At 44.7% G+C, this 21,159-nt stretch overlaps 1 protein-coding gene across 1 annotated transcript in view; it reads right to left on the reverse strand.

Moving 5' to 3' along the window:
• LOC137342225 (raftlin-like) overlaps positions 1-21,159 on the reverse strand; it is a 129,247-nt gene that overhangs the window by 5,738 nt on the left and 102,350 nt on the right. The window contains exon 8 of the mRNA XM_068006024.1: positions 1,905-2,008. Within this exon, the coding sequence (XP_067862125.1) occupies positions 1,905-2,008 (104 nt within the window). The remainder of the gene's footprint in view (positions 1-1,904; positions 2,009-21,159) is intronic.

A 21,159-nucleotide genomic window follows, 5' to 3' on the forward strand; every position in this document is an offset into this window, starting at 1 on the left:
ATCTAGTGAACCTTCGTTACACCACCTCTAAGGCAAGTATATCCTTCCTTAGATAAGGAGACTAAAACTGTGCACAATACTCCAGGTGAGGTCTCACCAAAGCCCTGTACAATTGTAATAAGACTTCCTTACTCTTGTACTCCAACCCCCTTGCAATAAAGGCCAACATGCGATTTGCCTTCCTAATTGCTTGCTGTACCTGAATGCTAACGTTTTGTGTTTCTTGTGTGAGGACACTCAAATCTCTCTGAACACCAACATTTAATAGTTTCTCACCATTTAAAAAATATTCAGCCAGAGCTGGGTGCAGTAATAGAGAAGTGACAGGAATGGTGAGGACAGCAATTTGCAATTAGGCATGTCCCATTGAGTCCCAACCTCCAGGTCAAGCTCCAAACATAATTAGAGCCTATGACTGGGAGCTGGCACAGTGAAGTTGTAATGGAGCTATGCCAAGGAAAAACTGCATAGTTTGCAGATTCAGAACTGGGGGTCCTGCTGCATGAGGTGCACCAAAGGAGGGTTGCTGTGTTTGACACTCCTTGGCACTCTTCTCACATTACAGGACTGTAGTGTGCCTGGGAGGAGGTGGCAACTCTTATGAAACCAACAGCACCATGCAGCACACATGGAGACAGATGCACAAGAAATTTTTGGGCATGAAAAATGGTGCCAAGTTAAGGCTATCCAACGTCTCCCTATAAAGAGGTAAATGAGCAAAGTATACATGACACAACGGGGTAGATTTTGACTTTGTGCGTTAGTGTAAAATGGGTAATAGCCAATCAGCAGCCTGTTTTACATCTCTCCTGGTTTTTATTTTTAGTTGCTCACTCACACACGTTGCTAGGTATGAAGACCTTGAGCTCAAATGTACAGTCTGCTCTTTTGTCTGTTTTGAGCATTGAGGATTGGATTGAGAAAGCCAGCATGCAGGGCTTCACAGGCCTCACTATGTCCAAAGGTCTGCTCCTACACAGATCAGTGGAAATGCTGAAGAAGTGCCCACTGGAAGTAAAAGCATGACTGGAGTAACTCCTGGGACTTTGGGGAATCTTTCTGTACAAAATAATTGCAATGCCCTCTAATTCCACTGTTGTGAAAGTGATGACGGTGTTTGCTCTGGTGAACCAACTGGCTTGTCTGATACATCTGTGCACTGCATATTGCTTGATGTTGCACACGTTCCCTGTGGTGGCTTGGAAGGAGCTAGAAGCATAAAGGTTCAGGATGTGGTGACCTTGACTGCCACTAACTGACAACCCCATGGTGGAAGCTGTCTGCATATGAGGTTGCAGCAGGGACAACCCTATCGCTGCCTCCAAGGTAAACACCAGCCTGCAAAGACATTTCTCTTCAGACAGTCCCAGTCAGGTGTAGCTGGGTCTGTAAACACAACTGTGTGAATAATGGTTAGTGCAGGCAGCCGGCCTCTGGTGTAAATGCACCTCTCTGGCATCCTTTCTTTCAGCTTCCTCTTCCACCTCCAAAAAACTCAAGCAGACAGAGCAATAAGTGCAGTAGTCATTTTAAATATTTTTGATTTAGCAACCAAAAATACATCAGTTCCCCTCTAAGAAATCACCTCCTGGATCAGACCTGAATGTTCGTGACCTTTATACCAATATTTATGACAGGACCATAAACTGTGCTATCATGTTGCATAGATGGGATATTGCACTGGGCCTTATTTCCATCTCATTACCATCAAATTGAATATTAAAATAATGCTCTTGAAAACTCTGTAACAGAGCAATTAACACCATCAAAAGTGCCAAAGAGAAATTATCGAGCAGTGTAGCCAAGTGGGGATCAAGCAAAATGGATCCTCGCCCGATTTCCCAGCCCTTGCATGCCTGTTGAAGTTGTTGACGTTTCTCTGGACCTGCCACAAAATGTCCTACCTGTCTCTCTTTACTATAGGAGTAGGAAGCACACAGGTTAACTGCCAGCCATATGCAGCCAGAGAATTCAGCAAGGGAACATAATCAGTTTTCACCTCAACTCCCTAAAGAAAGATAAAAAAGCAAGGCGTTAATGATAACCATGTCAATTTTAGTCATTGATGACAATATTATTTCATATTGAAGTGTTGGTTTTAATTTCTTTTGTTGCTGTCTTAATTTTTAGCCCTGGCTGTCTGTTGTCAATTTATTTTTAAAAGTGAGGTGTTATGGTTCCAGCAAGCAGTGGGATACAAGTTCAATCTCCCTCTCTGCTGAGTTGCCAATCTGAGTTACATTGCTGCGAGGAGCACAAGAGTGGAACGGAGGCATTTCCCCAGAGGTGGAGGGAAATTGGATCAAGAGTCATCACTGGGGCTGCTCTGATCCAACTCTTTGTGGTCAGATCAAAGTGGCATAGGCAGAAGCCGAGGGGTAGGTCCAGGGTCTCAGTCATATTTGGCTACAGACTGGTGGTCCTCAAGGCACTCGAGCTCTGAAAATCTGGGGGTGAAATTCTTTCTGATGAATAATTATTTTAGTAAAAAGTCAACATGAGTACCAAATGGAATTTCCCATTTTACATTCAAATTGATTCTTTTACTAAAATTATCAACAAGCAGAACTTCATCCGCTTTACAGGTCAAATCACACACGTGCCTTATCCTAGTGTTAACGTCTCAGATTAAATTTGTCCAAAAATATGATGCCTTTGGAATAGTGGATCCTGCACTAATTCATACTGGATCTATTCTCCCTTCTGTCTGAACAATCAGTACGAGAAATTACATTTGGGAAAGATATTAGTTCAGCTACCATCTTAGGAACAAGTACCTAGAAACATAACAATGTAAAATTTACAGTTAAATCCTTCATATAAGTCAGGTGGTTTGGATCACGCGGGGTTGATATAAAAACAACTCAAGAAGGGTTGAAATATTGTTTCTGAAACTGGGATGTGGGGGCAAGAATATATGAAATATCAAATCAATCTTATAAGCTTCAGCACACAAATAACAAGGTTGGCCCTTAACAATCATACCCACTCATCATACCCATTGACCCAGTTCCTGTCATTTATATGACCCATGGCCTGAGGTTCCAAGACAATATCATGTATTGACTTGCTGTAAGTCGATTGTTTCTTTCATTTTGGAAATTAAGTCACGGCCTACTAAAAATATTATTTTTTAGTAAATGTATCATTTAAAAATGGGCCATGGAGATTTGCACAGATGTGATCTAAAGCACTGAAATATAATGTACAAGAACCATGGTGTTATTTTAAGCAGTCATACAAACTAGTCAAAAAATCCACAATTTTTTTGTACATTATGGCTTTTGACAAATTTAGCACAATAAGGGAACAATACAAATACCAGAACTACAAAGCTTGCACTAGATGCCAGCAAATATTAGGCACACAGGGTAATGAACCACAGTTATGCAAAGAAATGAAATATCAGTTGACAATGGTTTGAAAAGAACAGCTGGAAAGCAGAATCTTTTCTCCAAACTTGGTGTATTGCTTTCCTTTGATTACTATTGCGTTAGTCCTGTTAAATCTCTGAAATTGTTAACAGAAGTCAACGGATAGGAGTAGATTTTAACTTTTGGGCAGCTGACTACTGGAACCCATTCCTGTTATTTTGAGGCCCGAGCCTCATTTGACTCTGCCCGGCTGACCGGCGATTGCTTATGGGCCACAGGAATGTTGGCCGGCTAGGACACCAGCAGCAGCTGCAGTTAGGTCCAGAGCAGGGGGTGGTGGGGGGGGAGGGGAGGTGAGGTCGAGGGGAGTGAGCCCGTGCCAGCAGCAGCTCACAGTATTTTTGTGGGGTCCAGAGGAGCACTTAGAACATCATAATATGATTAGGCAGAGTCAACATGGTTTTATGAAAAGGAAATCGCATTTGACAAATTTATTAGACGTTTTTGAGGAAGTAACTAGCAGGGTAGATAAAGGGGAACCAGTGGATATACTTTATTTGGATTTTCTAAAGGCATTCAATAAGGTGCCACACAAGATAACGGCTCATAGGGTTGGGGGTAATATATTAACATGGATAGAAGATTGGTTAACAGACAGAAAACAGAGAGAAGGGATGAACGGGTCATTTTCAGGTTGGCAGGTTGTAACTAGTGGGGTGCCGCAAGCTATTTACAATCTATATCAATGAGGTAGATGAAGGGGCCGAGTGTAATGTATCCAAGTTTGCTGATGATACAAAGCTACGTGGGAAAGTAAGCTGTGAGGAGGACACAAAGGCCCCAACTTTCAAAGGAAATTGTGGGTGCGTTGGGGACAGGTGGGCTGCGAAAAACAGGGAAATCCCGAGCGAACGAGGAAGCTGGCCCCATTCCACCAACTTCCGGGCTTCCCACACATGTACCTGTGTGCGTGCGCGCTTCCCAAATGCGGAAGTCCCGCCAGCAATTAAAGCCGGGGGAATGATAGTTAAAGAACCAAATGTACCTCATTGAGGTACTTAAGGTACTTTATTTCTGACATAGTAGATAGTTAAAATGATTTTAAACTTACCTGGGCGGCTTTCCCACGGCTTCCGATTCACGCCTGTTAGAGGTTGAAGATCAGCCATGATCTTATTGAATGGCGGAGCAGGCTCGGGGAGCCGTATGGCCTACTCCTGCTCCTATTTCTTATGTTTTTATGTTCCACAAAAATATGCATACTCTGACCAGTTCTCTTCTAAAATAGTGCCCTCGGACCCCAATTTGCATGTTAAATGGTCCTGACTTGGGGCCCTCCCGTGCCCAGCAGTAGACCTGGGGGAACATTGCTACGGTCGCAGTGACAGCGCGAATGGGGTGTTAAGTCATTTCCTCACCATTTTCGGGGCCCTGTTTCCACCTCAAAATCAGCCCATAATTTGTTATAAATCATAAATAAACTGAAGAAGAGACTTTAGAAAAACATAAGTGAAGATTGTACTGGAGACAGAAAATTTCTCGCAGACTAAATATCACGATTCCTTCAGTCACTCTTCAAGTATCACACCAGATGTGAATGTCTGTAGTTATGTGTGCATCCCAAAGCACATCATACCAGCAATTTAACCCCACAGCACATGGCGTAATGTCTAGTACAGTAATAGAAATCCTTACTGTGTGTGGTGAAAACCATCTCTTCTGAGTTTGTGCAAGAGGGTGATACCATTTCGGAACAATTATACAATGAAACTCAGAATTACAGCTGTTTTTTTCATAGAAATCCTGGTACTTAAAAGAGCTGTAAAATGGTAACATTAATTCCCTTCAATAAAAGTGTGCCATTTCTTTAAAAAAAAATGTGCTTTGGAATTTTGGGCCATTTTGTCTTTTTTAAAGTTGTTCTTGCATTCTTGTGTTATTTTGTTTTCTTCTCTTACCCTGTGTCTTTTTTGCATTCCTTTCTGTGCTCCATACGGTACAAACCTAAAGCTTACAGTTTCTCTGAAAACTATGTGGTAGTAAATTTTAATTAGAGTCATTTTAAGATGGTGATTACCTAGTGAAACCCACTTAATTGTCAATGCAGCAAAATTCTTGCAAAATATTGAATAACAATTGCCTACCATTCTGACTCTGGAATCCTGTAATTAGTATAAATGCAAGTCTTTCATTTCTTTCTAGTATGTTAACTACTTACAATAGGAATGTCCTCATTCTTCCCCACCTAAAAGGCTTTGCAAGTGACCTGTTTCCTGGTTTCTGCCAATTCAGTTCTTCAGCTGACTGCTAGGAGATTACAAAGCAGCCGAGGGTGCTTCAGTCACTGATGTTTCCTTCCTTCCTATGGCAGATCTACTGACTGCTCCCTGAGGCATGGCCAAGATTATGCATGAGAATTCATATCTTGCCAGATCAAAATGGTAACACTTCCTCATATTCAAACTGTTTTAGGATATTGGGCTAGGATTTTATTTTGATAATGAAGATCCAATATCAGGGAAAGATTCTCATCCCTGTTTTAATTAAAAGTAGAATTCTTCCCATTCCTCCACATTTTCATCTAGTGCTGTGTGTTAATAGCTTTGGGATCAGTATGGTTTTAGCCAATATTAAGGACTTGGCTTGTACCAGAGTGGGGAGCATTTATGTGGCCATGTGCCAATAGATTGATTTCCCAAAAGCTTACTATCAGTAAGTGATGTAGCAGACGTACCACAGTATCAAACCCATATCAGTGTTTGCATGAGAAACTGGTCAATGGCTCAAATATTCTTTAAAATAGAGGCATCTGTTACAAAGAATACATCAGGCTCACTGGAGCAATCGATAATGGCTGGTACTAATGAATATGGGTTAGAGAATTCAAGAGACGGCGGTCGCTGCTGCAATGCCGAGGAGCCTGATGCTTCAATATTGGGAACATGGGAGGCTTTAAGATTGCTCGTCAGTGACACTAATCCATGAGGGAAGGGCAACCTATGGAAATGTGACTCCTTGGCCTGGAATTTGCATCATGTAATGCTCGTTTTTTAGATGAAAAATGGGTGCTGAAGGGTCTAACATGGCTTGTGCTGTGGGCAAACGCTCATTCCGTGCTGTGTATACACTGCACGCCATATTGGTTGGCGCACCCTGTAGTCGATCAGGCGCCTGCCTGAAACAGGTGTTAGGCCCATTGCCTATGCAGATTGGGGACCTAGCACCTATATCAGGCCCAGTCACAAAATTTGTTGGTGACTGACCACAGTATGCGCTTTGCAAACTGCGGTCAGTCTTCTCAGGCTCAGAGCAGCCAAACCAGCGGTCTTTAAAAGGACCGCTAGAGGCTGCCAACAAAAAGGTAAGTAAACATTTTTATCCTTACCTGACTGTGGAGCCAGGAGGAGCAGGACTGCTCCTCCTGGCTCCACATTAAAACTGTGGGCCGCTGCCGGCCACCGCTTGTCCTCCTTCTGATCTCCTCCCTTCCAGACTCACGGTTACTCCAGTGCCGGCATCTCTGCTGGCCAATCTTTATGCTCTTCGTGACAAGCACACTGTCTCTTGGGGCATGATTGGTGTCCCCAGCACACCAGTCACGTCCCGATGACGCAAGAGGACCAATTTTGAATAGTCCTTTTACTCATCAATTTTGGCGCATCGGTTCACATTTGCTGCTGGGTTCACGCGGACGCGGACACATTTCTAGGCCCTTAGCTTTTAAAAAAATATTTTCCTCCTTTTTTCTGCCAATTCTCTCCCCTCCCTCTCTCCCTTTCACAAGGCATCGACTAATATTTTGGACACAATTCTGAAGGCGTTGATTGCTCTTTGATACTTTCTTCACAAGTGTTGGCAGTTATTCAACTGCAATGGGAATCACAACTGAACCAAATATCATTCTCACTCAATGCCCCCAGCAGGGGTAGCAATCCTGTCTGATTTTTCCCTCTGTAACCCTGACTGAGATCAGAAAACAGAGCACAGACCAAAAGGGGATGAGGTCCTAAAAGCAGAATATAGGGAGTTAGGAGGTAAATTAAAAAATAGGACCTCAAAGGTAGTAATCTCAGGATTGCTGCCAGTGCCACGTGCTAGTCAGAGTAGAAATAGGAGGATATTTCAAATGAATACGTGGCTAGAGGAATGGTGCAAGGGGGAGGGATTCAAATTCCTGGGACACTGGAAACGGTTCTGGGGGAGGTGGGACCAGTACAAACCGGATGGTCTGCACCTGGGCAGGGCCGGGACCGCTGTCCTAGGAGGAGTGTTTGCTAGTGCTGTTGGGGAGGGTTTAAACTAAAGTGGCAGGGGGTTGGGAACCTGAGCAGGGAGAGAGAGGAAAGCGTAACAGGAAGGGACAGAAGGTATGGAGTAATAGGTAAAGTGTTAAAAAAGGAAAAAGCAGGAACTAAGCGTCACAAAACAGATTTGAAAGTTCTTTATCTGAATGCACGTAGCATTCGTAATAAAATGGACGAGTTAACGGCACAAATAACTACGTATGGGTATGATCTTGTGGCCATTACAGAAACATGGCTGCAGGGTGACAACGACTGGGAATTAAATATGCCAGGGTATTTAACAATCAGGAAGGACAGGCAGGAAGGAAGGGGAGGTGGGGTGGCTATGTTAATAAAGGAAGGAATCACTGTAATACAGAGAAATGATATTGGGACAAAGCATCAAGATAATGAAACAGTTTGGGTGGAGATAAGGAATAATAAGGGAAAAAAAACATTAGTGGGCGTAGTATATAGGCCTCCTAATAGTTGCAACTCTGCTGGAAGAAGTATTAATCAGGAAATAGTCGGGGCATGTAATAAGGGAACAGCCATAATTATGGGGGATTTTAATTATCATATTAACTGGACAAATCAAATTGGGCAGAGCAGCCTTGAGGACGTGTTCATTGAGTGCATCAGGGATGGATTTCTTGAGCAGTATGTAACTGATCCTACAAGGGGGCAGGCAACCTTGGACCTGGTCCTGTGTAATGAGTCAGGATTAATTAATAATGTCCTAGTTAAGGATCCCCTTGGAACTAGCGACCACAACATGGTTGAATTCCATATCCAATTAGAGGGTGAGAAGGTTGATTCTCAAACAAGCGTACTGAGCTTGAATAAAGGAGACTATGATGGTATGAGAGCGGAATTGATTAAAGTGGACTGGGAAAATAGATTAAAGGGTAAGACGGTACATGAGCAGTGGTGTTCATTTAGGGAGTTATTTTACAACTTTCAAAATAAATATATTCCACTGAGGAAAAAAGGGTGTAAAAGAAATGACAGCCATCCGTGGCTAAGTAAAGAAATCAAGGATAGTATCCGACTAAAAACAAGGACATATAAGGTAGCCAAACTTAGTGGGAGGATAGAAGATTGGGAATTCTTCAAAAGACAGCAAAAAGTAACTAAAGGATTGATTAAGAAAGGGAAGTTAGATTATGAAAAGAAATTAGCAAAAAATATAAAAACAGATAGCAAGAGTTTCTATAGTTATATAAAAAGAAAAAGGGTGGCTAAGGCAAACATAGGTCCCTTAGAGGATGAGACCGGGAAATTAATGGTGGGAAACATGGAGATGGCAAAAATGCTGAACAAATATTTTGTTTCAGTCTTTACAGTAGATGACACTAAGAATATCCCAACACTGGACAAACAGGGGACTCTCGGGGGGGAGGAGCTAAATACGATTAAAATCACTCAGGAGATGGTACTCAGTAAAATAATGGGACTCAAGGCGGATAAATCCCCTGGACCTGATGGCTTCCATCCTAGGGTCTTGAGGGAAGTGGCAGTAGGGATTGTGGATGCTTTGGTGATAGTTTTCCAAAATTCCCTGGACTCAGGAGAGGTCCCGGCAGATTGGAAAACTGCTAATGTAACACCGTTATTTAAAAAGGGTAGTAGGCAGAAGGCTGGAAATTATAGGCCAGTTAGCTTAACATCTGTGGTGGGTAAAATTTTGGAGTCTATTATTAAGGAGACAGTAACGGAACATTTAGATAAGCATAATTTAATAGGACAAAGTCAGCATGGCTTTATGAAGGGGAAGTCATGTCTGACAAATTTGCTTGAGTTCTTCGAGGATATAACGTATAGGGTGGATAAAGGGGAACCAGTGGACATAGTGTATTTAGACTTCCAGAAGGCATTCGACAAGGTGCCACATAAAAGATTATTACTTAAGATAAAAAATCACGGGATTGGGGGTAATATTCTGGCATGGGTGGAGGATTGGTTATCGAACAGGAAGCAGAGAGTTGGGATAAATGGTTCATTTTCGGACTGGCAACCAGTAACCAGTGGTGTTCCACAGGGGTCGGTGCTGGGTCCCCAACTCTTTACAATCTATATTAACGATTTGGAGGAGGGGACCGAGTGCAACATATCAAAATTTGCAGATGATACAAAGATGGGAGGGAAAGTAGAGAGTGAGGAGGACATAAAAAACCTGCAAGGGGATATAGACAGGCTGGGTGAGTGGGCGGAGATTTGGCAGATGCAATATAATATTGGAAAATGTGAGGTTATGCACTTTGGCAGGAAAAATCAGAGAGCAAGTTATTTTCTTAATGGCGAGAGACTGGAAAGTACTGCAGTACAAAGGGATCTGGGGGTCCTAGTGCAAGAAAATCAAAAAGTTGGTATGCAGGTGCAGCAGGTGATCAAGAAAGCCAACGGAATGTTGGCTTTTATTGCTCGGGGGATAGAATATAAAAACAGGGAGGTATTGCTGCAGTTATATAAGGTATTGGTGATACCGCACCTGGAATACTGCATACAGTTTTGGTCTCCATACTTAAGAAAAGACATACTTGCTCTCGAGGCAGTACAAAGAAGGTTCACTCGGTTAATCCCGGGGATGAGGGGGCGGACATATGAGGAGAGGTTGAGTAGATTGGGACTCTACTCATTGGAGTTCAGAAGAATGAGAGGCGATCTTATTGAAACATATAAGATTGTGAAGGGTCTTGATCGGGTGGATGCAGTAAGGATGTTCCCAAAGATGGGTGAAACTAGAACTAGGGGGCATAATCTTAGAATAAGGGGCTGCTCTTTCAAAACTGAGATGAGGAGAAACTTCTTCACTCAGAGGGTGGTAGGTCTGTGGAATTTGCTGCCCCAGGAAGCTGTGGAAGCTACATCATTAGATAAATTTAAAACAGAAATAGACAGTTTCCTAGAAGTAAAGGGAATTAGGGGTTATGGGGAGCGGGCAGGAAATTGGACATGAAGCTGAGTTCGGATCGGTCAATGCCCTGTGGGTGGCGGAGAGGGCCCAGGGGCTATGTGGCCGGGTCCTGCTCCGACTTCTTGTGTTCTTTAGATTTGTGGTTGGGATCAGATCAGCCATGATCTTATTGAATGGCGGAGCAGGCTCGAGGGGCCGATTGGCCTACTCCTGCTCCAATTTCTTATGTTCTTAAATCAAACCTGGGATCTTCCTGTTTCAAAACGATTTAGTTACTCGCTGCTTTTAAGCAGCTTATCCATCTTTACGTTTTAAAGTGCTTAACACTTTAAAGATTTCTCTCATTTGTCTTAATTATTTGAAGGAAGTCAAACAAGAACTCCAAAAATAGTTTTATATATATATGTGTGTGTGTACCTGCACATGCGGGTGTGTGGGTGTGTGGGTGTGCATGTGTGTGTGGGTGCATGCATGTGTATGTGTATATGTGTGCCTGCACATGTGGGGGGTGTGTGTGTGAGTGTGAGTGTTTGTGGATGTGTGTGAGTGTTTGTGGATGTGTATGTGTGTTTGTGAGTGTGTGTGTGTTTGTGAGTGTGTGTGTGTTTGTGGATGTGTGTGTGTTTGTGAGTGTGTGTGTGTTTGTGAGTGTGTGTGTGTTTGTGAGTGTGTGTGTGTTTGTGAGTGTGTGTGTGTTTGTGAGTGTGTGTGTGTGTGTGAGAGTGTGAGTGTTTGTGGATGTTTGTGAGTGTGAGTGTTTGTGAACGTGTGTGTGTGTGAGTGGATGTGTGTGAGTGTGGATGTGTGTGTGTGAGTGTTTGTGGATGTTTGTGAGTGTTTGTGTGTGTGTGTGTGTGTGTGAGTGTGAGTGTTTGTGGATGTGTGTGTGTGTGTGTGAGTATTTGTGGATGTGTGTGTGTGAGTGTGAGTGTTTGTGGATGTGTGTGTGTGAGTGTGTGTGTTTGTGGATGTGTGTGTGTGAGTATTTGTGGATGTGTGTGTGTGTGAGTATTTGTGGATGTGTGTGTGTGAGTGTGAGTGTTTGTGGATGTGTGTGTGTGAGTATGGGTGTTTGTGGATGTGTGTGTGAGTGAGTGTGAGTGTTTGTGGATGTGTGTGTGAATGTGAGTGTTTGTGGATGTGTGTGTGAGTGAGTGTGAGTGTTTGTGTGTGTGTGTGTGAATGTGAGTGTTTGTGGATGTGTGTGTGTGTGAGTGTGAGTGTTTGTGGATGTGTGTGTGTGTGAGTGTGAGTGTTTGTGGATGTGTGTGTGTGTGTGTGAGTGTGAGTGTTTGTGGATGTGTGTGTGTGAGTGTGGGTGTTTGTGGATGTGTGTGTGAGTGAGTGTGAGTGTTTGTGGATGTGTGTGTGTGAGTGTGAGTGTTTGTGGATGTGTGTGTGTGTGTGAGTGTGAGTGTTTGTGGATGTGTGTGTGTGTGAGTGTGAGTGTTTGTGGATGTGTGTGTGTGAGTGTGGGTGTTTGTGGATGTGTGTGTGAGTGAGTGTGAGTGTTTGTGGATGTGTGTGTGAGTGAGTGTGAGTATTTGTGGATGTGTGTGTGTGAGTGTGGGTGTTTGTGGATGTGTGTGTGTGAGTGTGGGTGTTTGTGGATGTGTGAGTGTGTGAGTGTGAGTGTTTGTGGATGTGTGTGAGTGTTTGTGGATGTGTGTGTGAGTGTGAGTGTTTGTGGATGTGTGTGAGTGAGTGTGAGTGTTTGTGGATGTGTGTGTGTGAGTGTGAGTGTTTGTGGATGTGTGTGTGTGAGTGTGAGTGTTTGTGGATGTGTGTGTGTGTGAGTGTGAGTGTTTGTGGATGTGTGTGTGTGAGTGAGTGTGAGTGTTTGTGGATGTGTGTGTGTGTGAGTGTGAGTGTTTGTGGATGTGTGTGTGTGAGTGTGGGTGTTTGTGGATGTGTGTGTGAGTGAGTGTGAGTGTTTGTGGATGTGTGTGTGAGTGAGTGTGAGTATTTGTGGATGTGTGTGTGTGAGTGTGGGTGTTTGTGGATGTGTGTGTGTGAGTGTGGGTGTTTGTGGATGTGTGTGTGTGTGAGTGTGAGTGTTTGTGGATGTGTGAGTGTGTGAGTGTGAGTGTTTGTGGATGTGTGTGAGTGTTTGTGGATGTGTGTGTGAGTGTGAGTGTTTGTGGATGTGTGTGAGTGAGTGTGAGTGTTTGTGGATGTGTGTGTGTGAGTGTGAGTGTTTGTGCATGTTTGTGTGTGTGTGAGTGTGAGTGTTTGTGGATGTGTGAGTGTGAGTGTTTGTGGATGTGTGTGTGTGAGTGTGAGTGTTTGTGGATGTGTGTGTGTGTGAGTGTGAGTGTTTGTGGATGTGTGTGTGTGAGTGTGAGTGTTTGTGGATGTGTGTGTGTGAGTGTGGGTGTTTGTGGATGTGTGTGTGTGTGAGTGTGAGTGTTTGTGGATGTGTGTGTGTGAGTGTGGGTGTTTGTGGATGTGTGTGTGTGTGAGTGTGAGTGTTTGTGCATGTTTGTGTGTGTGTGAGTGTGAGTGTTTGTGGATGTGTGAGTGTGAGTGTTTGTGGATGTGTGTGTGTGAGTGTGAGTGTTTGTGGATGTGTGTGTGTGTGAGTGTGAGTGTTTGTGGATGTGTGTGTGTGAGTGTGAGTGTTTGTGGATGTGTGTGTGTGAGTGTGGGTGTTTGTGGATGTGTGTGTGTGTGAGTGTGAGTGTTTGTGGATGTGTGTGTGTGAGTGTGGGTGTTTGTGGATGTGTGTGTGTGAGTGTGTGAGTGTTTGTGGATGTGTGTGTGTGTGAGTGTGAGTGTTTGTGGATGTGTGTGTGTGTGAGTGTGAGTGTTTGTGGATGTGTGTGTGTGTGAGTGTGAGTGTTTGTGGATGTGTGTGTGTGTGAGTGTGAGTGTTTGTGGATGTGTGAGTGTGTGAGTGTGAGTGTTTGTGGATGTGTGTGTGAGTGTGAGTGTTTGTGGATGTGTGTGTGAGTGTGAGTGTTTGTGGATGTGTGTGTGTGAGTGTGAGTGTTTGTGGATGTGTGTGAGTGAGTGTGGGTGTTTGTGGATGTGTGTGTGTGAGTGTGGGTGTTTGTGGATGTGTGTGTGTGAGTGTGGGTGTTTGTGGATGTGTGTGTGAGTGAGTGTGAGTGTTTGTGGATATGTGTGAGTGTGAGTGTTTGTGGATGTGTGTGAGTGTGAGTATGGGTGTTTGTGGATGTGTGTGTGTGAGTGTGGGTGTTTGTGGATGTGTGTGTGTGAGTGTGAGTGTTTGTGGATGTGTGTGTGTGAGTGTGAGTGTTTGTGGATGTGTGTGTGTGTGAGTGTGAGTGTTTGTGGATGTGTGTGTGTGAGTGTGGGTGTTTGTGGATGTGTGTGTGTGTGAGTGTGAGTGTTTGTGGATGTGTGTGTGTGTGAGTGTGAGTGTTTGTGGATGTGTGTGTGTGTGAGTGTGAGTGTTTGTGGATGTGTGTGTGAGTGTGAGTGTTTGTGGATGTGTGTGTGTGAGTGTGAGTGTGAGTGTTTGTGGATGTGTGTGAGTGAGTGTGGGTGTTTGTGGATGTGTGTGTGTGAGTGTGGGTGTTTGTGGATGTGTGTGTGTGAGTATGGGTGTTTGTGGATGTGTGTGTGTGAGTGTGAGTGTTTGTGGATGTGTGTGTGAGTGAGTGTGAGTGTTTGTGGATATGTGTGAGTGTGAGTGTTTGTGGATGTGTGTGAGTGTGAGTGTGAGTGTTTGTGGATGTGTGTGAGTGTGAGTGTTTGTGGATGTGTGTGTGTGAGTGTGAGTGTTTGTGGATGTGTGTGTGTGAGTGTGAGTGTTTGTGGATGTGTGTGTGTGAGTGTTTGTGGATGTGTGTGTGTGAGTGTGAGTGTTTGTGGATGTGTGTGTGTGTGAGTGTGAGTGTTTGTGGATGTGTGTGTGTGAGTGTGGGTGTTTGTGGATGTGTGTGTGTGAGTATGGGTGTTTGTGGATGTGTGTGTGAGTGAGTGTGAGTGTTTGTGGATGTGTGTGTGTGTGAGTGTGAGTGTTTGTGGATGTGTGTGTGAATGTGAGTGTTTGTGGATGTGTGTGTGTGAGTGTGAGTGTTTGTGGATGTGTGTGTGTGAGTGTGAGTGTTTGTGGATGTGTGTGTGTGTGAGTGTGAGTGTTTGTGGATGTGTGTGTGTGAGTGTTTGTGGATGTGTGTGTGTGAGTGTTTGTGGATGTGTGTGTGTGAGTATGGGTGTTTGTGGATGTGTGTGTGAGTGAGTGTGAGTGTTTGTGGATGTGTGTGTGTGAGTGTGAGTGTTTGTGGATGTGTGTGTGTGAGTGTGAGTGTTTGTGGATGTGTGTGTGTGTGAGTGTGAGTGTTTGTGGATGTGTGTGTGTGAGTGTGAGTGTTTGTGGATGTGTGTGTGTGAGTGAGTGTGAGTGTTTGTGGATGTGTGTGTGTGTGAGTGTGAGTGTTTGTGGATGTGTGTGTGTGAGTGTGAGTGTTTGTGGATGTGTGTGTGTGAGTGTGAGTGTTTGTGGATGTGTGAGTGTGAGTGTTTGTGGATGTGTGTGAGTGAGTGTGGGTGTTTGTGGATGTGTGTGTGTGAGTGTGAGTGTTTGTGGATATGTGTGAGTGTGAGTGTTTGTGGATGTGTGAGTGAGTGTGAGTGTTTGTAGATGTGTGTGGGTGAGTGTGAGTGTTTGTAGATTGTGTGTGTGAGTGTGAGTGTTTGTAGATGTGTGTGTGTGTGTGAGTGTGAGTGTTTGTGGATGTGTGTGAGTGAGTGTGGGTGTTTGTGGATGTGTGTGTGTGTGAGTGTGAGTGTTTGTGGATGTGTGTGTGTGTGAGTGTGAGTGTTTGTGGATGTGTGTGTGTGAGTGTGGGTGTTTGTGGATGTGTGTGTGTGTGAGTGTGAGTGTTTGTGGATGTGTGTGTGTGAGTGTGAGTGTTTGTGGATGTGTGTGTGTGTGAGTGTGAGTGTTTGTAGATGTGTGTGTGTGAGTGTGAGTGTTTGTGGATGTGTGTGTGTGTGAGTGTGAGTGTTTGTGGATGTGTGTGTGTGAGTGTGAGTGTTTGTGGATGTGTGTGTGTGAGTGTGGGTGTTTGTGGATGTGTGTGTGTGTGAGTGTGAGTGTTTGTGGATGTGTGTGTGTGAGTGTGAGTGTTTGTGGATGTGTGTGTGTGTGAGTGTGAGTGTTTGTGGATGTGTGTGTGTGAGTGTGGGTGTTTGTGGATGTGTGTGTGTGTGAGTGTGAGTGTTTGTGGATGTGTGTGTGTGAGTGTGAGTGTTTGTGGATGTGTGTGTGTGTGAGTGTGAGTGTTTGTAGATGTGTGTGTGTGAGTGTGAGTGTTTGTGGATGTGTGTGTGTGTGAGTGTGAGTGTTTGTGGATGTGTGTGTGTGAGTGTGAGTGTTTGTGGATGTGTGTGTGTGTGAGTGTGAGTGTTTGTAGATGTGTGTGTGTGAGTGTGAGTGTTTGTGGATGTGTGTGTGTGTGAGTGTGAGTGTTTGTGGATGTGTGTGTGTGAGTGTGAGTGTTTGTGGATGTGTGTGTGTGAGTGTGGGTGTTTGTGGATGTGTGTGTGTGAGTGTGAGTGTGAGTGTTTGTGGATGTGTGTGTGTGAGTGTTTGTGGATGTGTGTGTGTGAGTATTTGTGGATGTGTGTGTGTGTGTGAGTGTGGGTGTTTGTGGATGTGTGTGTGTGTGAGTGTGAGTGTTTGTGGATGTGTGTGTGTGAGTGTGAGTGTTTGTGGATGTGTGTGTGTGAGTGTGAGTGTTTGTGGATGTGTGTGTGTGAGTGTGGGTGTTTGTGGATGTGTGTGTGTGAGTGTGAGTGTTTGTGGATGTGTGTGTGTGAGTGTGAGTGTTTGTGGATGTGTGTGTGTGAGTGTGAGTGTTTGTGGATGTGTGTGTGTGTGAGTGTTTGTGGATGTTGTGTGTGTGGAGTGTGAGTGGTGTGTGTGTGTGGATGTGTGTGTGTGAGTGTGAGTGTTTGTGGATGTGTGTGTGTGAGTGTTTGTGGATTGTGTGTGTGTGAGTGAGTGTTTGTGGATGGTGTGTGTGTGAGTGTGAGTGTTTGTGGATGTGTGTGTGTGAGTGTGAGTGTTTGTGGATGTGTGTGTGTGAGTGTGAGTGTTTGTGGATGTGTGTGTGTGAGTGTGAGTGTTTGTGGATGTGTGTGTGTGAGTGTGAGTGTTTGTGGATGTGTGTGTGTGTGAGTGTGGGTGTTTGTGGATGTGTGTGTGTGAGTGTGGTGTTTGTGGATGTGTGTGTGTGAGTGTGAGTGTTGTGGATGTGTGTGTGTGAGTGTGAGTGTTTGTGGATGTGTGTGTGTGAGTGTGAGGTGTTTGTGGTGTGTGTGTGTGAGTGTGAGTGTTTGTGGATGTGTGTGTGTGAGTGTGGTGTTTGTGGATGTGTGTGTGTGAGTGTGAGTGTTTGTGGATGTGTGTGTGTGAGTGTGAGTGTTTGTGGTGTGTGTGTGTGAGGTGTGAGTGTTTGTGGATGTGTGTGTGTGAGTGTGGAGTGTTTGTGGAAGTGTGTGTGTGAGTGTGAGTGTTTGTGGATGTGTGTGTGTGAGTGTGAGTGTTTGTGGATGGTTGTGTGTGAGTGTGAGTGTTTGTGGATGTGTGTGTGAGTGAGTGTGGTGTTTGTGATGTGTGTGTGTGTGAGTGTGAGTGTTTGTGGCTGTGTGTGTGTGAGTGAGTGTGAGTGTTTGTGGATGTGTGTGTGTGAGTGTGAGTGTTTGTGGATGTGTGTGTATGAGTGTGAGTGTTTGTGGATGTGTGTGGTGAGTGTGGTGTTTGTGGATGTGTGTGTGTGAGTGTGAGTGTTGTGGATGTGTGTGTGTGTGAGTGGGTGTTTGTGGATGTGTGTGTGTGGAGTGTGGTGTTTGTGGATGTGTGTGTGTGTGAGTGTGGAGTGTTTGTGGATGTGTGTGTGTGAGTGTGGTGTTTGTGGATGTGTGTGTGTGAGTGTGAGTGTTTGTGGATGTGTGTGTGTGTGAGTGTGAGTGTTTGTGGATGTGTGTGTGTGAGTGTGGGTGTTTGTGGATGTGTGTGTGTGAGTGGTGAGTTGTGGATGTGTGTGTGTGAGGTGGTGTTTGTGGATGTGTGTGTGTGAGTGTGAGTGTTTGTGGATGTGTGTGGTGTGTGTTGTGGATGTGTGTGAGTGCTGTGTGGATGATTGTGTGTGTGAGTGTGAGTGTTTGTGGATGGTGTGTGTGTGAGTGTGGAGTGTTGTGGTGTGTGTGTGAGTGTGAGTGTTTGTGGATGTGTGTGTGTGAGTGTGGGTGTTTGTGGATGTGTGTGTGTGTGAGTGGAGTTTGTGGAGTGTTGTGTGTGTGAGTGTGGTGTTTGTGGATGTGTGTGTGTGAGTGTGGTGTTTGTGGATGTGTGTGTGAGTGTGAGTGTTTGTGATGTGTGTTTGTGAGTGTGGGTGTTTGTGGATGTGTGTGTGAGTGTGAGTGTTTGTGGATGTGTGTGTGTGAGTGTGGTGTTTGTGGATGTGTGGTGGAGTGTGGTGTTTGTGGATGTGTGTGTGTGAGTGAGTTGTGGAGTGTGTGTGTGATGTGTGTGTGTGTGTGAGTGTGAGAGTGTTGTGGATGTGTGTGTGTGAGTGAGGTGTTGTGATGTGTGTGTGTGTGAGTGTGGAGTGTTTGTGGATGTGTGTGTGTGAGTGTGAGTGTTGGGATGTGTGTGTGAGTGTGGTGTGTGTGTGTGTGTGAGTGTGAGTGTTTGAGGATGTGGTGTGGTGTGTGTGTGAGTGTTTGTGGATGTGTGTGTGGAGTGTGAGTGTTTGTGGATGTGTGTGTGTGTGAGTGTGGATGTGTGTGTGGAGTGTGGTGTGGTGTGAGTGTGAGTGTTTTGTGATGTGTGTGTGTGTGTGTGAGTGTGAGTGTTTGTGGATGTGTGTGTGTGAGTGTGAGTGTTTGTGGATGTGTGTGTGAGTGAGTGTGAGTGTTTGTGGTGTGTGAGTGAGTGTGGGTGTTTGTGGATGTGTGTGTGTGAGTGTTTGTGGATATGTGTGAGTGTGAGTGTTTGTGGATGTGTGTGAGTGAGTGTGAGTGTTTGTAGATCTGTGTGGGTGAGTGTGAGTGTTTGTAGATTGTGTGTGTGAGTGTGAGTGTTTGTAGATGTGTGTGTGTGTGAGTGTTTGTGGATGTGTGTGAGTGAGTGTGAGTGTTTGTAGATGTGTGTGTGTGAGTGTGAGTGTTTGTGGATGTGTGTGAGTGAGTGTGGGTGTTTGTAGATGTGTGTGTGTGAGTGTGGGTGTTTGTAGATGTGTGTGTGTGTGTGAGTGTGAGTGTTTGTCGATGTTTATGTGTGAGTGTGAGTGTTTGTGGATGTGTGTGAGTGTGAGTGTTTGTGGATGTGTGTGAGTGAGTGTGAGTGTTTGTAGATGTGTGTGTGTGAGTGTGAGTGTTTGTAGATGTGTGTGTGTGTGTGAGTGTGAGTGTTTGTCGATGTTTATGTGTGAGTGTGAGTGTTTGTGGATGTGTGTGAGTGTGAGTGTTTGTGGATGTGTGTGAGTGAGTGTGAGTGTTTGTAGATGTGTGTGTGTGTGTGAGTGTGAGTGTTTGTCGATGTTTATGTGTGAGTGTGAGTGTTTGTGGATGTGTGTGAGTGTGAGTGTTTGTGGATGTGTGTGAGTGAGTGTGAGTGTTTGTAGATGTGTGTGTGTGAGTGTGGGTGTTTGTAGATGTGTGTGTGTGTGTGAGTGTGAGTGTTTGTGGATGTGTGTGAGTGAGTGTGAGTGTTTGTAGATGTGTGTGTGTGAGTGTTTGTGTGTGTGTGAGTGTTTGTGGATGTGTGTGAGTGTTTGTGGATGTGTGTGAGTGTGAGTGTTTGTGGATGTGTGTGAGTGAGTGTGGGTGTTTGTGGATGTGTGTGAGTGTGAGTGTTTGTGGATGTGTGTGAGTGAGTGTGGGTGTTTGTGGATGTGTGTGAGTGTGAGTGTTTGTGGATGTGTGTGAGTGAGTGTGGGTGTTGTGGATGTGTGTGTGTGTGAGTGTGAGTGTTTGTGGATGTGTGTGAGTGTGAGTGTGAGTGTTTGTGGATGTGTGTGTGTGTGAGTGTGAGTGTTTGTGGATGTGTGTGTGTGAGTGTGAGTGTTTGTGGATGTGTGTGTGAGTGAGTGTGAGTGTTTGTGGATATGTGTGTGTGTGAGTGTGAGTGTTTGTGGATGTGTGTGTGTGTGAGTGTGAGTGTGAGTGTTTGTGGATGTGTGTGTGTGTGAGTGTGAGTGTTTGTGGATGTGTGTGTGTGAGTGTGAGTGTTTGTGGATGTGTGTGTGAGTGTGAGTGTGAGTGTTTGTGGATGTGTGTCAGTGTGAGTGTGGGTGTTTGTGGATGTGTGTGTGTGAGTGTGAGTGTTTGTGGATGTGTGTGTGTGTGAGTGTGAGTGTTTGTGGATGTGTGTGTGTGAGTGTGGGTGTTTGTGGATGTGAGTGTGTGAGTGTGAGTGTTTGTGGATGTGTGGGTGTTTGTGGATGTGTGTGAGTGTGAGTGTTTGTGGATGTGTGTGTGTGAGTGTGAGTGTTTGTGGATGTGTGTGTGTGAGTGTGGGTGTTTGTGGATGTGAGTGTGTGAGTGTGAGTGTTTGTGGATGTGTGGGTGTTTGTGGATGTGTGTGTGTGAGTGTGAGTGTTTGTGGATGTGTGTGTGTGAGTGTGAGTGTTTGTGGATGTGTGTGTGTGTGAGTGTGAGTGTTTGTGGATGTGTGTGTGTGAGTGTGGGTGTTTGTGGATGTGAGTGTGTGAGTGTGAGTGTTTGTGGATGTGTGTGTGTGAGTGTTTGTGCATGTTTGTGTGTGTGTGAGTGTGAGTGTTTGTGGATGTGTGAGTGTGAGTGTTTGTGGATGTGTGTGTGTGACTGTGGGTGTTTGTGGATGTGTGTGTGTGTGAGTGTGAGTGTTTGTGGATGTGTGTGTGTGTGAGTGTGAGTGTTTGTGGATGTGTGTGTGTGAGTGTGAGTGTTTGTGGATGTGTGTGTGTGAGTGTGGGTGTTTGTGGATGTTTCTGGCATGGGTGGAGGATTGGTTATCTAACAGGAAGCAGAGAGTTGGGATAAATGGTTCATTCTCGGACTGGCAACCAGTAGCCAGTGGTGTTCCACAGGGGTCGGTGCTGGGTCCCCAACTCTTTACAATCTATATTAACGATTTGGAGGAGGGGACCGAGTGCAACATATCAAAATTTGCAGATGATACAAAGATGGGAGGGAAAGTAGAGAGTGAGGAGGACATAAAAAACCTGCAAGGGGATATAGACAGGCTGGGTGAGTGGGCGGAGATTTGGCAGATGCAATATAATATTGGAAAATGTGAGGTTATGCACTTTGGCAGGAAAAATCAGAGAGCAAGTTATTTTCTTAATGGCGAGAGACTGGAAAGTACTGCAGTACAAAGGGATCTGGGGGTCCTAGTGCAAGAAAATCAAAAAGTTGGTATGCAGGTGCAGCAGGTGATCAAGAAAGCCAACGGAATGTTGGCTTTTATTGCTAGGGGGATAGAATATAAAAACAAGGAGGTATTGCTGCAGTTATATAAAGTATTGGTGAGACCGCACCTGGAATACTGCATACAGTTTTGGTCTCCATACTTAAGAAAAGACATACTTGCTCTCGAGGCAGTACAAAGAAGGTTCACTCGGTT

The sequence above is a fragment of the Heptranchias perlo genome, chromosome 2 (genome assembly GCF_035084215.1).
Source record: "Heptranchias perlo isolate sHepPer1 chromosome 2, sHepPer1.hap1, whole genome shotgun sequence".
Taxonomy (NCBI): domain Eukaryota; kingdom Metazoa; phylum Chordata; class Chondrichthyes; order Hexanchiformes; family Hexanchidae; genus Heptranchias; species Heptranchias perlo.